Source organism: Suillus clintonianus (assembly GCF_016758775.1).
Source record: "Suillus clintonianus strain FC179 chromosome Unknown DEU56scaffold_8, whole genome shotgun sequence".
Taxonomy (NCBI): domain Eukaryota; kingdom Fungi; phylum Basidiomycota; class Agaricomycetes; order Boletales; family Suillaceae; genus Suillus; species Suillus clintonianus.
The window spans coordinates 194,234-209,451 of record NW_024539232.1 but is presented as its reverse complement, the minus strand read 5'-3'; the positions used below and the strand labels follow the sequence as shown (position 1 = coordinate 209,451).

The following is a 15,218-nucleotide window of genomic DNA, read 5'->3' as shown; positions in this document are numbered from 1 at the left end:
CGTTGCTTTTCTTGTCCGCCGATGCATCGTACGTTGTCCGCCGAGCAGAATGTATTTTAGGATGTTTCAATAGAAACTAGAAGAAACGCTTGGATGGTGGGGTGGGATAGTGTTATTTGATGACCATTGTGGACATAAACATCTAGATATCTATCTGCTCGTCAAGCGCCAGGCTCATCAACATCAGAAGAAGTTGGAAGAATCCCTTGGATGGCCGGGTAGCATCTTTGAATAATCCTTGTATCAATAAGCATCGCGATATGTATCTGTTCATCATGCATCTATCTGATCATCAAGATGTGCTGGGGCTGCGCCGCCATCTCTTAATCTCCACTGGGCGACGTTGTACCGGTGGTTAACACCTTTGAGTGCAGGCAGACAAGCAGATCCACCGCATCCTCCCGTCTGTGGCATGGGAACAATGTAGAAAACCTCTTTGACGCGAGAATGCAGTAATGCCATGCTGCACATGATGCATGGTTCATGGGTTATAAAAAGGGTCAGCCCAGTGAGGAGATAATTTGTGCCATTGCTCGATATATTTGAGATTCCAAGGCTGCCGTCAGAAGGGGAAGCCACGAGCGTCAGGGGATCGGGTAGAATACCAGCGGGGGACGCCGATGCACGCCAATCGGCGATGTCGCGAATAATGTTCATTGTGGCGTGGCGTAGAGGATGCCCGGCGGATACACGCGTGTCTTTGGCTATAAATGACCGAGGTAATAGAGATAGAGCTTCGTCTTCAAACGGCTTGGGCACGTGTGCGATGACCGGAAGCTGACAGACTTGTGAGCAAGCTTTCTCATTGCGGATTTTACGACCAACCTCGTCACTCGATGTTGTCTGAGCAGTTTCTCGTAAAATATGACTGATGGCATCACGAGCCCATTGAACTTTTGCAACAGACCATTTTTCGGGCTCCCATTTCCGTCGTGGTGCGTATACAGTAGGCCACAACGTATTTTTAAAAACAAGTGACGTTTGTGTTAAAGCAGGATTGCATGGGACAGGGATCTGATAGGGATCTCCAATATCGATATTCTTGGGAAGTAAGGGAACAGAAGGCGAGACAGTGAGAAGGAGGGTGGACAAGTGATCCTTTTTCCGGATGCGTTTGAGGTGCGATAGTGTATCGCTCTCAAGACCTGATTGTTTCAACCATCTAGTGGCTTTAAGTGTTGGTTGACGACATGGGAACAAAGAGATCTCACTTTAACATCGTCGCTATGTGTTTCGAGTCCGGGATGTCAACCGCCCATGCTTGCACTAAACGGCGTGGTGGGTCACGCTCTCAAATTTCGAAAAAGTGGGCTGAACCTACTTGTTCTGATGTCTTCCATGGACTCTTCTTCTTCGTCTATCTGAAGCTTTTTCCAAATGAACGGAAGAGCTTCGCCTTCCAGGATATCGTTCGGGTCGCCAGTGCTCCATGCTTCAGCCTCATCGACTTCGCTATCGATAGCAAGAATATGAAGAAATTCAGACTGGTCATTTTGGTCGAGGGAGACTTGAGGGTCCAAGTTTTCTGCGGTACCCACGGGATCAAACCAGAGCTTATGGCCGTAGAAGATACACAACTCTTCATCGGGGTTGATTGTCCTTGTAGACGTGTACTTGATACACTCATGAGCAGGATCGACTGTGTATGTCACGTTTGGATGGCTCGAATGATTGAAAAGGGAGCCTAAGTAGCACCGTGGCGTCTTTTATTAAGTAAACGATGATGATGTGCAAGTGAGCTCTCACCGAGTCCAAGGGCAAGAGCCATCCGCCCATCTCGCCATTTGAACGTATAGTGATCCAGGATCGTATGTCTTCCATGGTCCTCGTACTCAGTTCTGGTGAAAAGCAGCACAGGGCTAACTTCGATCACAGTCTGCGGTGGTATAATACGAGACGCTGCCAACCACGATTTGTCTTCAATTTTTGTGCTGAGAGATCAGATTTCTCACCATAAACACCTCTTCCTTTGCCTTCTGCAGTCTTTATGCAGCACCCTTCACGGTTCAAGATCCAATCACTCTCGGATGATGAATTTTTCGTAGATAAACCCCCTGAAGCGTCGTCTGTAGTCGTGGCCGTAAATAGAAGAGCAGCCATCTCACGTGCTGAAACTTGATTCTGACACGTCTTCAACGGCGCGTCACCGAGGTGAAAAGCTTCACCAACAAGCTTAGGCACCTCACCTTGAAGCAGGCAAACCATGGCGCCTCCACTATCTCCCAGACCGCTTCCTAGCATTTTGCTCATATCCCTAATACCAGTTGCTTCATGGTTCGTCATTCGTCCATTACTGGACCCTGTCCCTCCATTGCCAGCCCTATGGGCATCTGTTGGATTCTCCATATTTGCGTTCCTTGCAGCACTTTACCTTGTCCCTGCACTTGGTCCAACCTTCGTGAAAGCCAACCTGAAAGGGAAGGACCTCTTGAAAGTCTATTCTGATCCCATGTTCGTGCCACTGGATGAGCGCAAGAATATCAGCTAACGTGCATCTCAAGACCAGAGAGTCAAGGCCTCATCTGCGCGTCAATATATATCTTGCTACTAATCTTGTTTATTCCTTTCCCATTCTCCACTTCCATCGCAAGCCTTTCGGGCGGAGGAAGCAAGATCGAAGGCTTGCTGGGCGCTGCCTCTTTACACCATGAGGTTAGTACTCTTCAATGTTAAACAGAACCTGTGTGTGACGAGCAGTACAGCTATCCGTATATCTGTCATCATTACTGTCGCTCTTAATGGCAACTCTATTGGGGTTCCTCGACGATGTGTTCGACATTCGATGGAGGCATAAACTGCCTATTCCACTCATTGCTGCTATACCGCTCTTGATGGTCTATTATGCGGAAGGCGGGAATACTCATGTAGTTGTACCCATTCCTCTTCGGCCATTCTTCGGCCTTCTTGTTAACTTAGGTTTGTAATTTTCAATGTGTTAACGGCTGTTATATTCTCAACCTACCTCCAGGTCCCTTGTATTATCTATACATGTCACTCCTTTCGACATTCACCACCAACAGCATCAATATTCTCGCTGGAATCAATGGCTCCGAAGTCAGCCAAGCATTAATCATTGCTGTCTCGGTTATTGTCAACGATCTTCTATACCTGCCCTGGCCGTTTGACTTCAGTATACCCTTGCACCTTCTCGGCAATCAAATAGAAGTCGAAGTCGGTGGTGCCTGGCATGCAGGAATGGCCTATGGAAGTAGCGAACTCGTTATGAGGCATCTCTTCAGTCTGTACTTCATGCTTCCTCTCGTCGGTGTATGTCTTGGATTTATGTACCATAACTGGTGAGTTCGAATGATCCAAAGTCCTCGAATTGCTGTTTCTCATTACCCATAGGTATCCTGCGCGTGCATTCCCCGGAGACACGCTCTGCTACGTCACTGGAATGGCCTTCTCCGTGGTCGGAATACAAGCACACTTCTCCAAGACCCTACTCCTGTTCTTTATTCCTCAGATTTTCAACTTTTTGCTTTCATGCCCACAGCTCTTCGGTATCGTGCCGTGTCCCAGGCATCGCGTTCCAAGGTTCTATCATAATCTTTGAGATACAGCCATCATTAACCAACTTTTGATATCCCCCCAGATTCGTTCCTGACACCAATTTGCTGCACCCCTCAAAAACCATATTTGACAAACGGCCTCCTACGAGGCTCGCGTCTCTTGTTCTTCGTGTATTTGCCACACTCGGTCTCACAGAGTTGACTATGGACCCAACAAGCGGAGTTGTCCTTGAAGCCACCAATCTGACTATCCTCAATTTTCTTCTCTTGCGCCTGGGTCCGATGAACGAGAAGAAGCTCGTTCAGGTACTTATGTGTACTCAGGTGTGCAGGTTCAACATATCCTTATTCGTCAACTTACTGAAGGTGGCACCTCCTTCCCGAATCCTTTCCTGACAGGTTGCGGGCAGTGTCTTTGCTTTTACCATACGCTACGGTTTAGCTGGTCTCGTATATGATGGTGACAGGCGGTAATGATGTGCATGCTATTGATAGCAATCTGCCTAGTGATTTAGACGATGCGGTCCTGCCTTTATTGTCGTCGGGCACGACTTATAGCAGGGTGCGTGCCTGCCCCTTGATACGGTGGCTTTGCGGTGACACCCCGAACAGCGCTCACTCGTCGGTGGTCAGTTGACGTGTTGGATGGTGAGGGATCCTGCGGGGTAGATGAGGAGGGACTTAGATCATCACGTTATATATAATGGTATTCCAAACGTTTTACCGTCATCGCATAGGCTCGTTACCTACACTGTTCTGCGGGGGAGAACTGCAACCCTGAAGGACTGAAATTCCATGTCAATGACAATGTTCGGTGTGGGGTTGTGACAGGTGTCAATCAAACATGACCAAATATGTCATTTAAGTTTTTGGCTTGTCTCAGGACTTTATAACGCCCCCGTAGTGAAGTCACCACTAGAGCAACCTTTCTCGTTGACCTCGGCCGAATGTTCTGCTAGTATCTGCTAATTTGGCTCACATGCAAGAACTTTCAGCAGGGTCGCCCCCGCTGAAAGTCCGTATAACGCCGTCTGTGTCCTCCGTGTTTCCGGACATAGAGCGTAATCACGAGCAAACTTGCTCCGTAGCACCTTCCGTGTAGGTCGTAGCAGTGTTTTGACAAGTCCTATTGGTGGAATCACATGTCTCATTCGTACCGCGTCGGTCTTACTGGGTCACCACTAAATAGAATCTTGCCTTTATCTTTTAACAACAGTCCATATCCTATTCCTGCAACCGTCATTCACCCTCCTATACTGCAATGACAATCGCTGAGCGCGCCGCTTTCCAGGCTGAGGTCGCCGAGGTCGAACGCTGGTTTCAGGTGAGCCCCTAAACTGCAAGAAGCGAGTTGCAGTATTGAGAATTGTCGATCACGAAGAGCCCACGCTTCGCTAGAGTGAAGAGGCCATACACCGCCGCTCAGGTCGTCGCGAAGCGGGGTACTATCCCGATCAAGTATCCTTCCGAGATTCAAGGAAAGAAGCTCTTCGCCCTGCTTTCTGAGCACGCCAAGAATGGTACACCGTCGCACACATATGGAGCGTAAGTGACCTCCACACAATACTTCTGTATCAACAGGATTGACGGAAGGCGTATAGTCTAGACCCCGTACAGGTTACCCAAATGGCCAAGTACCTCGAGACGGTATATGTTTCTGGTTGGCAATCCTCCAGCACGGCTTCGTCTACCAACGAACCCGGCCCCGATCTTGCAGGTACGCAATTTCCTTCCGCGATGTCATATTTTCCTTAACTTGCATCCAGATTACCCCTCGAATACAGTTCCCAACAAGGTTGAGCACCTTTTCATGGCACAGCTCTTCCATGATCGTAAGCAACGCGAGGCTCGCTCGAATATGTCCGAGGCAGAGCTTGCTGCGACCCCGTCCATTGACTATCTTCGTCCACTTGTTGCCGATGCCGATACTGGACATGGTGGCCTCACTGCAATTATGAAGCTTACAAAGATGTTCGTCGAAAAGGGTGCAGCTGGTGTTCATGTCGAGGACCAAGCGCCTGGGACGAAGAAGTGCGGACACATGGCGGGCAAGGTTCTTGTGCCTATAGCTGAGCACATCAACCGCCTCGTTGCCATCCGACTTCAATACGACATCATGGGCGTGGAGAACTTGGTCATTGCACGGACCGATTCAGAAGCCGCTACCCTGATTACCTCAAACATTGATGATCGTGACCACCCCTTCATTTTCGGCTCCACAAACCCAGATCTTCCCCCTCTTGTGAATGTTATGACCGACGCCGAGAATGCCGGAAAGTCTGGCGATGATTTACAGGCGGTTGAAGACGCTTGGACTGCATCCGCAAATTTGCAGTTGTTCTCAGAGACATTGGCTAGTGCCTTGGTTGCACAAGGTGCATCGAATGCTACCGTTGATCGATTCATATCCCGTGTGGCGCAATCGTCATTCCCTCAAGCAGTAGTCATTGCACAGAGAGAATTTGGTCTCAAATCTGTACCTTACTGGAACTGGGATACGCCTCGAACCCGGGAAGGGTACTACCGCTACCAAGGTGGCACCCAGTGCGCGATTCGGCGGTCTATTGAGTACGCACCATTCGCCGATGCCCTTTGGATGGAAACAAAGAAACCGATCTTGTCCCAAGCCCGCGAGTTTGCAAACGGGGTCCATGCTGCACGCCCAGGTCACTGGTTGGCGTACAACCTCAGCCCTTCATTCAATTGGGAGGCCGCTGGTTTGAATTCTCAGGATATGAAAGGTTTCGTCTGGGAGCTAGGTAAACTTGGCTTCGTCTGGCAATTTATCACGGTCAGTACCTAGCAAATCATCAAGTAACATCTGAACTGACTGATTTTCCCTGTCAGCTCGGCGGCTTGCACTCCAATGCATACATAAGCGACCTCTTCGCTCGTTCGTATGCGAAGGAAGGTATGAAAGCCTATGTAGAGATTGTCCAGAGCAAAGAGCGGGAGATTGACTGCGATGTCTTGACGCATCAAAAGGTTCGCCACTACTACTTCATGTGAGGGCTATGAAGCTAATGATTTAATAGTGGAGTGGTGCCGATTACGCAGATAATCTCATAAAGACTGTCACTGGTGGCGTATCATCCACCGCAGCGATGGGCAAGGGTGTCACCGAAGACCAATTCAAGGCCAAACTGTGATCACTGCACTCATGGTCATCTTAGAGCACATTTCATTTTCATCGCATTTACAAAATCTACGAATACATCATGATTATCATTTGTCCGGAACCCTTTTGTAGTTTTATCTTTTTTTGCCAGTGACTACAAAGTAATGGTTGGATTATGCATTTCTTATCGGCAGTTGCCGATCACTCTCATATCGTGAAGCTTCCACTTCAATTGAAAGCGAAACCTACGGCGCGTCACTGGGAGAATTGATCATTGCAATGAGTTCTGAAGATCGCGTACAAGTGGCTGCTTCCTTCATCCTTCAGTCGCCTCCAGGAGAGATTAACGACGTCTTGAACGGTGCCTGGCACTTACCATATCTCCTCCTCGCACTGCTAATTTCTATTCCGATCTCGTGCAGATGTTCGCGTCATCGTAGATGATGACGCGGGATTAGAGGAAGGCATTCTTCCTGCCCTTCGAGAATATAATATCGCCCAGTTCACGACGGTCGAGGTGCCAGGCGAACATCATCTGGTGAGTACCTAGCTCAACGTGTCGGGATGCCGTTATTCAACGGATCTTGCTCTAGACAATAGTCAGCGAATTTGCGCGTATACCCGACACCGAAGAAGAACGTTTTCTAGACCCACGATCTAAAACTTCTTTCATTTTCAACCACTTGACTCTAGTGAGTCCTCGCCTTTAGTCACGAGCGGCGGTCACCAATGGTGTTAGTAGGAAGCCACAGACCCTCAGTTAGAGGAGCCTTCGGAGGCTGAGCCTCTACGGTCAGTGAATCAAATGAAATACATTGAGACCCATGGGACCTAACAGAGACCAGCGCGGCGTTGGAATCCGCTGCTTTATCGTACTTGAGCTCACACTACCATGACGGAGTTGCTACTGTCCTCGCCATGTCAACCACTCAATTCGCGGTTCAGATCGTCTCCAATAAATACAACCCATCAAATTACTGGTTCGTTGATTATCGCATGTTGTGTATGTCGAACTCAATCATCTTTGCAGGGCTGGTAGATGGCGCTCGCACTATGAAATTGACTTTGAGAGTAGGATCATACAGGGAAGAGCCCTCGTCAATGTTCACTACTATGAACAAGGCAATGTTAGTCTCGTTGCAATATACAATTTCATCGCTCTGACGTTCAATATAGGTCCAACTCAGTACATCGAATGACTCGTCAATATCAATACCAGCCGCTGTGTCATCACTATCTCCTGCATCATCGGCATCTAAGATATTTGCACTGATCGAGGCTGAAGAGTCGCGATGCCAGACATCCCTGAATGATGCATATCATGAGATGGGAGAGAAGGCGTTCAAAGGGCTGAGGCGCGCCTTGCCCCTGACGCGACAGAAGATAGACTGGGATAAGGTGAGTTCCTTATTATCACAGTCATTGTCCCGGCTTAATTGGTCTAGACTATGGGATACAAATTGGGTGCTGAGCTCACTGCTAGCAATCGTGCCTTTGGCGCCCAACCTCGATAGTGGTCATCAGCAGTTTATTTACGTCGCCCGCTTTCAAGGGATACCTCTTGGTTTTCAGTCATCTGTAGTTGTATTCCGTGGAAATGAAAACCATTTCACTGAAATAACTCGTATATCTAACTTGCAACTTGAGATTGAAATTGTAGTCGCGTGTTCAATATAATATTTGTTCATTGTTTAACAAGTACCATGTCTAAGTCTTGCCACCGCTGTCTCAAGTCCAGTAGCGCACCTTCCAACTTTCTTTTACTGTGCGGAGGCTGCAACAGAGGCTGGCACCATAGTAAGTGATGAGTCGTCTGACGGTAGAACATCTACTAGAAAACATACCCATCGTTCTGTTTGTCCTTAGGATGCCACATCCCTCCCGTTGAAGATGCTGAACTCATTCAGCGCATCCGTTTCCAAAACGCAGGCGATCGTGGCAACGGCCTCGATGGCTGGAGATGCAAACGTTGTAAGAAGAATCAAGCGGCTGAATCTAGCAACAAATCTGCAGTTCAGAAATCGGGTGTCAACCAACGGCCGCTGCCCTCCGCTCCGGCGCAAGCGTCGCAGGAGCTTGCACTTCCGAAGGACAAGATAGAAATCAACGCGAACGTTGCAACTCACAGCGCTAGACCAGCGGAATCTAGCATCAAGCCAACCACCCATGTATTCCATACTGTCGACGTCACACAACACAACGAACACAACAATCAGCGCCAACAACAGCAAGGCAGTCATACAGGTGGTCAGAGGAGAAATTTAGGTGATGTAGAAGTGGGCTCGGCGGTTTGGGGATCTAACCGCCTATGTTTTCCAGATAATAATATACTTCCGACGACTGCAGTTAAAAGGCTCCAAACGAAACGTGCGCTCCAAGAGCAGCGCCTTGACGGTCCCAGAGCGGTCGATGACTATGAGCATAAAATGGAACTTTGTCTAGATGAGCCCGCTGCGCCTCCCAAGTACGCCCGTGCTTCAGATGGAAAGAAGCTCGCCTCGTCCGGGCATCCACCAACAGTGGAGCAGCCTAAAGCTATGAACCTCATAACCCCTTCACATATGCAGAGATTTGAAGCACGAAAAGAACATACGCCGCCCTCTCGCTCTGTTACTTTGTTTAGCGAAAGGGCTACTCACTCTCCATTCACCTCGGGACCTGTTCAAGAAGAACGCATTCATTGTGATTCGGTGGCGAAGAACCCTGACGATGGTAACGTGCGGGAAGTGGGTACTCGCACAGATACCTCTTCGGGATCTCCCGTTGAACATGGCGATATTCGCATGAACAATATCGATGATAACAGTGATAATCTCTGCGGACCTCCTAGTACTTCCACTACCGTTCTATTAGTGGCAGGAGGGAGGGAGCAGCAAGGAGGTTCTGTGATGCAGGATGGTCGTCGGGAGATTCATCAACGAGTTTTGCAATCACATCATGAACCGGAAGGCCAAAGCAGCCTTAAGGTCAGGACCTACGTTTGGAGTACAAACAGTTCATTCCTGACATAATTCAACAGCGAACACCGAAGGTGGAGGCAGGACCATCGTTGGGCCCTGATTGGTTGAAAGCCCGACACTCGGTTGTCGATGATCCATGGCGCTGTCTTTGCGATCGGCAGCCCCGAATGTATGGTGATAGCAGACGCAAGAAACCTAAAGCTAAATTCCTCGATAATCTGGTGCACTCGGTGGCGACAACAGATAGGGAACTACTCGGGTTTCTGTTCTGTTGCGACTGGATCCAACAGACACAAGTCAATATCAATATTGGATAGTCTTGGTTTCCAGATAATCGACACAACATCAGGACTTACTACTGGTGACATGAGTATCTTACTATAACTTCATCTACGTAGTTCTGGTATATAGCTGCACTAATGGTCCATTTTAAATCACTTGGCTACCGCCGTAATATCCCTGTTCAAACGCTGCTGCAAGATGTTGTTTACTTCTTCCCATAACCTGCGGTGATGCCGACCTTCAGGCAACGTGTCCAAAGGGTACTGCCACGCACTGATACTCTTTAAGCGGGGAAATATATTGGACAAGGCACATGCGACATCATGTGGATTTTCCAACCTCGAATCTCCCAAGCTTAGGTGAGTCACTGCCAAATTATGAGCCAGGGTTGTATCCTGCCGTGAGGTGCGCATGGACAGGGATGTTATAGGACAAGGAAGAAATGGATCTAGGGCATTCAAGACCACAGCAATTTGATGGAGCCTCGGGCACAGAGCGCACATCGATTGGAGGCCGCGGACAGTGATCAATGATCTAGGCTCCGTAGAGGGCGGACGCCAGCCTCGCCCCTCATTGAGGTAAAAGACCTCAAGTTCCGGCCAGGAGGTGGCCATTGCCGTAAGATCGGAGTCACCCAGAGAAAATGACAGGCACACGCCCAGATCAAATACTCGGAGTTTGGTGAAAGCGAAAAGTGGCTTGAATACATCCACTGTGATGATCTTCGAGTCGGGAAGAAGCTGGGAGACTCCAAATGTAGTATTTGAAAGGCCGTCGCGGACTTTAATGGAACGCATTGCGCTGCATTCATTGTCGCATTGACTGGAATAAAGTGCGCAAAAACACTCTGTTAAGGAAGCAGTAGTCGGTGGTTCAGAGATGTCGAAGACAGCTGACTGCAAGGGCCTGCATCCAGGCTCCACGAATGATGTGACGATCGGCATACTATATGCACGAAGATGCAGATTGCGTAGATTGCAGAACCATGAGCGACGAGCATGGTCTTTGGCTGCTTCGGAACTGTGAAGCGCTGAGCTTCCGTGGTCGATTGACACCCAGGCAGGGATGCCCAAGCTTAAAGTCACGAGTGACTTGAGTTGAGACAGGTGTAAAAGATCTGCTTCGCTGATGGTCGATGACTTGCATTCCAAGGCGGCGAGGCGAGGTAGCCGACAAATCGTCCGAACGGCAGAGGGACCCTCATCCCCCGATGACGATATGACAGAGTGTTTGCTTATTGACATGCTGTGGAGGTTTGGGCAGAGTTTGGGCAGCAACGGCAGGAAGGGAAAGTCGGGAGGTTTATGGAAAAAGAAATCCAGCTCGAGCGACTCCAGAGTAGGACTCAGGAATAATCGGATATACACATAACGTGATCGATCAGTGTCAGTCCACGACAGCCGACGGAGGTTGGGAAACAACGAGGTCGTGATGCGCATCGTGCTTAATAATTGCAGTCGCTCTGTAAGAGCTAATTGGGAGTATGTATCTCCACATGCTAGAACGGGACATGATAGTTTACGGACACGAGACGCAGCGCGTTGGAAAGACGCGGATGGTCCTGATGTGCACGGGTCCTTGGAGAATTAAGTCAGCTATCACGATGTCTATGATTCGATTATGTTCGCGCACATTTGGTATCCTTGGTTTTACATATTGAAGTACGGGCTTTACGTCTGGCAATTCCGACCATAAGAAGTCCAATGCCAGAGGTGATAGGAAATGACATGTCTGAGCGACAGCGTTGAGCTGGCTGTATGGTGCGTCTGCTTCCCGTAGCGTGGTAAGTATGTTCAGAAGGATTTCGTGAACTAGCAACGCGTGATGCATGGTAGATATGGTAGGGAAAACGTGCAGTCGGACTGTGAAGAACTGAACGCCCGAGAAATATATGTGTGGATCCTATGGTGCTGAACGAGAGCGGAGAATTGACAGATATGATAGATGACAGATCACTACCGATTAATCACCTTATGCAAAGATAGGCGCTTGTTTGTGGAGGCGATGATTCGTTATCGGGGGTGATGAGACTTCAGCGAAACAAAAAGCTTTTGTACCGAGCGGATTCTATGATATACTGTCATTCATGCCAAGATACTGTTCGGCATGGGAAGTCGTGAGAAGTAGAAGGCTGGTTTAGAGCAGTGATGGTTCACTGGCGGAGCTACCGTGGAACTATTGTCTTGCGTCCGAGACGTGCAGGGACATGAATCGTGCGGCAAAGCCAAGAATTCAAAGTTGCCGAGGGCTAGTGCTATCATCCGCTGCATTTCCCTCATCCGAGGGACGTCCGCGAATGACTCCTTATTAATTATTCCGTACAACCTGAGGTAGAAGATCAAATGAGTGCAACGAAACCTTGACCAGCCGGCTGACTTTTAAACACAAGTCTAGAAATGATCATGGCGCTGACCGAAATCCTTTTGTGTTCTCCGTTTACATAGACCAAATATGTCGCACCCTAGCAGGATTTGGCGTGTTTATGACGTGGACATGGAGACATTTGTGTAACAGCGTTGAAATCCCGGCTGTAGCGGGTCAATGGCTTTGCGAAGGCTCTTTTAACACGCGTCGGAACCTGGGATTATGATTCGAGTTCGCTTCCTTAGTACGAGGTCGAGGCCTTGGCCTGATAGCATACAACTAGACGAGAATGACTCACTGCGAATGTTTACCGCCGCCGTAATAAGTGCAATGCAGCGCCATGCTCACATGTGCGGATCATGAACTATTTTTCCCCTGCTTCGGGAAGCGTATCAACGGCACAAATACTAAATCACAAATGGCGGTGATCTGAAAACATTTTTTAAAGAATTTCTAGACCTGGTCTGAAGTCTAGGATGCAACCGAGCAAAGTTTACATACAGCTGCGTGATTTTGCCAAGCTGTGGCCACTGACTCGGATATGTACTGCCTTGTCGTGTAGGGTTGACCCGTACAAAAAGCTGTCGACCAAGCGGTGCATGACAATCAAGGCGGTTTGTGCTACCGAACCCGGTAGATGGACGCATCGCTCAGAAATCTGATCCTATGTTAATATACGTGGTTTAGATGGTAAATCGACCGTTACATCAAAGAAGCTCACTTACCATACAGCACACGGTCGAATCTGATGGGTCTCTATTGCGGAGATACATACTCACCAACTCACTGACTTATGGTAATTTTTGAACAAAGTTGAAAGCCGTAATGAAGCGAAAACCAGCGCGGCACGGAGGCAATAATACTGTGTGTGTTTCGGGTCCCGTTAAGTAAGTAACGTCCTCAGGTGAACATGTAATACTCAGATACGCAGCACAGGAATCATGGACTGGTGAACCAGGATTTCCCTAGAGCGAGCTTCGATGGGTCAATCTAGATTCTAATATACGTCAAGAGCCTATCAGGCGAGGGTTGACAGCGGACTCGCCAAATAATTTTGGGGTATGGGTAACGCGATAAACTGATGGGCCGGCTGGGTTGTAATGATGAGATTGGCAGAGGTTCGGATAGTGACCATAACAAGACCATAAGCTGGTAAACAACAATATTGGTACAACCGCAAATATGTAGTACTGAATTGAACACATATGCGACCCCCTCGTGGTGTCGCCATACGACCCCCCGCCACTCCTTTGCCTTCATGACATGACGATCGTCGACGGAAACAGCGAGAATGATCTTATTCGATTGCTCAACGCCATCCAAGAACTTTCTGAGCAGCTTACACAGAACCGCTCTATATCAATTTCGCTCCATGCCTCAGCAGGTGCTATAAAGGTTTTGCCTCCTTTTTAATAACGTCAGAGAGCCTCGATTGATAGGACCATAGACTCAAGCGGCACATACACAGACGGGGTTTGTCCTTCGCAGGTGGGAGCGTGAATGTTGAGTGGGGTTTGTAGATTGGACTGACCTTGCCGCAGGTTCAATCTCGACAAGGTTCAAGGTGTGTCCTACTCATTCCTGATACAATTTTACTGGACTCCTTCCTTGAACGCAGATGTGTACGACGCAGAACTAGAGCGAATGAATGCCTCTCTTGCGTCTGAGAATCAGACGCTGCAGCACGACAATAAGCAACTCGGTGCGCTCATTCGGGAGTACGAGCAGACACTCGAAAGCGTAATGAGTGCATTCCGCACAAGAGCTGTACGTGTATACATTCACGTCATGGCAGCTGATTGATAACAAAAATGCGTCCTCCTTATTCTTTCCCTCGTCTTGATCCGCCGCCCTGTGTACATACGGCACCCGCGGTAATTAATCTCCAGCGTGACGTCCAAGAACACGAGCTCGCTCTCATTCGCGAGTACGAATCCAAACTTATCGCCAGGGAGTCGGAGGACCTTCTCCGTGCACTGTCGGCTAGCACTGCCCAATCCGCGGCCCTCGGGCGGATATCAAACACACTTCGCCACTTCATGCGCGTATTGAATGGCGAGGATATTGAAGTTGCTGATACTCCTTCGCCTGAGGCAAAGCAAGGTGATGCGGAGGAGTTTGATTTCGAAGAAAAGAAGGATTGGTCTCTTGACAGGGACTGCGAGCTTGCACGGTTGGAACGAGAGAACTCTGTATTGCGGAGAATGCTGGGGATGGAGGTACATGAGGTAGAGGCTGAAACTAAATGGAATGTTACAGATTATGCAGTAGACAACTCGCGCCTGCTCGGATCACGTTCTGGATCAAGCAAGCATCCAGCTCAGCCTTTGCAACCACAAAAGAAAATACTGGGTGGTGCGCCAGGCACAGTGGGACCGTACGGCACGTACAAGAAGGGCAAACCAGGCTGAATAGAGCGTGAGACTCTTCTCTCATTGAACGCATATCTGTTGACCGTTGTTCCTTCAGTCTATTCATTTTCTTCGTTCTATTACTCGTGGATTTTGTACATTTATACCATGGATGCAACGGCAGGATACTCGCAATTCTTCTATGCGTTCCCTTGCAAGATTGTATCGAGCTGGATGTCAACTTCATCAATCATACGAACAATGGGCTGTTTGGAAGCCCATACTTGGCCTCATAAGCGAACCTCACATGGGGATCGGTCTCTTGCTGGGCTCTTCTTAATATTTATTTGACCTTGCTTCGGCTGTGCAGCTCTGAAACAAAAGATAGATTGAATAGGTCATGCCGTGATTACCGAAGTACCTGGAGCAGTGGGGATCACGTGAGTGACACCAATCATTATATCTGGTGGCGTGAGTAGGCTCATCACTACGTCTTTGAGAGAGAAGGATTTTGGCTGCATCACTTGACTTGTCCAATAAGCCAGTCTGTTCTCGAGCTTTCGCGTTGTTGCCACGATACGAATTACCTCTGCAGTAACATCAGGCGGGTGACCTTGCGGTGTGCAGCATC

At 48.7% G+C, this 15,218-nt stretch overlaps 7 protein-coding genes across 7 annotated transcripts; 4 read left to right on the top strand and 3 right to left on the bottom strand.

Annotated features, from left to right (window-relative positions):
* Positions 1-94: 94 nt before the first annotated feature.
* On the bottom strand, positions 95-2,100 carry DEU56DRAFT_777532 (uncharacterized protein; the record flags this gene model as incomplete). Its single annotated transcript, XM_041351778.1, has 6 exons — positions 95-777; positions 826-1,162; positions 1,212-1,266; positions 1,322-1,684; positions 1,747-1,899; positions 1,953-2,100. 6 exons carry the CDS (start codon positions 2,098-2,100, stop codon positions 274-276), a joined length of 1,560 nt encoding a protein of 519 aa, XP_041213143.1. The 3' UTR covers positions 95-273.
* On the top strand, positions 2,101-4,356 carry DEU56DRAFT_777525 (glycosyl transferase family 4-domain-containing protein). Its single transcript, XM_041351777.1, has 8 exons — positions 2,101-2,451; positions 2,502-2,652; positions 2,703-2,916; positions 2,969-3,296; positions 3,349-3,537; positions 3,596-3,836; positions 3,912-4,169; positions 4,236-4,356. The coding sequence occupies exons 1-7, from the start codon at positions 2,204-2,206 to the stop codon at positions 3,984-3,986; spliced, it is 1,446 nt and encodes a 481-aa protein (XP_041213142.1). The 5' UTR covers positions 2,101-2,203; the 3' UTR covers positions 3,987-4,169; positions 4,236-4,356.
* A 55-nt stretch (positions 4,357-4,411) lies between these two features.
* Positions 4,412-6,842, top strand: DEU56DRAFT_879957 (isocitrate lyase icl). The gene is made up of 6 exons (XM_041356078.1): positions 4,412-4,836; positions 4,894-5,057; positions 5,114-5,229; positions 5,279-6,303; positions 6,360-6,497; positions 6,548-6,842. Exons 1-6 carry the CDS (start codon positions 4,774-4,776, stop codon positions 6,659-6,661), a joined length of 1,620 nt encoding a protein of 539 aa, XP_041213141.1. The 5' UTR covers positions 4,412-4,773; the 3' UTR covers positions 6,662-6,842.
* Positions 6,843-8,325, top strand: DEU56DRAFT_777520 (F-actin-capping protein subunit alpha). Its single transcript, XM_041351776.1, has 8 exons — positions 6,843-6,991; positions 7,053-7,168; positions 7,224-7,322; positions 7,373-7,422; positions 7,476-7,610; positions 7,661-7,757; positions 7,807-8,028; positions 8,076-8,325. Exons 1-8 carry the CDS (start codon positions 6,910-6,912, stop codon positions 8,142-8,144), a joined length of 870 nt encoding a protein of 289 aa, XP_041213140.1. The 5' UTR covers positions 6,843-6,909; the 3' UTR covers positions 8,145-8,325.
* A 45-nt stretch (positions 8,326-8,370) lies between these two features.
* DEU56DRAFT_548019 (uncharacterized protein) lies at positions 8,371-8,963 on the bottom strand. Its single transcript, XM_041346741.1, has 2 exons — positions 8,475-8,963; positions 8,371-8,416 (listed from the first exon to the last, which is right to left on the bottom strand). The coding sequence occupies exon 1, from the start codon at positions 8,868-8,870 to the stop codon at positions 8,493-8,495; it is 378 nt and encodes a 125-aa protein (XP_041213139.1). The 5' UTR covers positions 8,871-8,963; the 3' UTR covers positions 8,371-8,416; positions 8,475-8,492.
* Positions 8,964-9,832: 869 nt separating this feature from the next.
* On the bottom strand, positions 9,833-11,901 carry DEU56DRAFT_548061 (uncharacterized protein). Its single transcript, XM_041346742.1, has 2 exons — positions 11,505-11,901; positions 9,833-11,449 (listed from the first exon to the last, which is right to left on the bottom strand). The coding sequence occupies exons 1-2, from the start codon at positions 11,700-11,702 to the stop codon at positions 10,025-10,027; spliced, it is 1,623 nt and encodes a 540-aa protein (XP_041213138.1). The 5' UTR covers positions 11,703-11,901; the 3' UTR covers positions 9,833-10,024.
* A 1,576-nt stretch (positions 11,902-13,477) lies between these two features.
* Positions 13,478-14,985, top strand: DEU56DRAFT_777493 (uncharacterized protein). Its single transcript, XM_041351775.1, has 6 exons — positions 13,478-13,631; positions 13,684-13,724; positions 13,778-13,800; positions 13,855-14,003; positions 14,126-14,654; positions 14,706-14,985. The coding sequence occupies exons 1-5, from the start codon at positions 13,500-13,502 to the stop codon at positions 14,645-14,647; spliced, it is 867 nt and encodes a 288-aa protein (XP_041213137.1). The 5' UTR covers positions 13,478-13,499; the 3' UTR covers positions 14,648-14,654; positions 14,706-14,985.
* Positions 14,986-15,218: the final 233 nt, after the last annotated feature.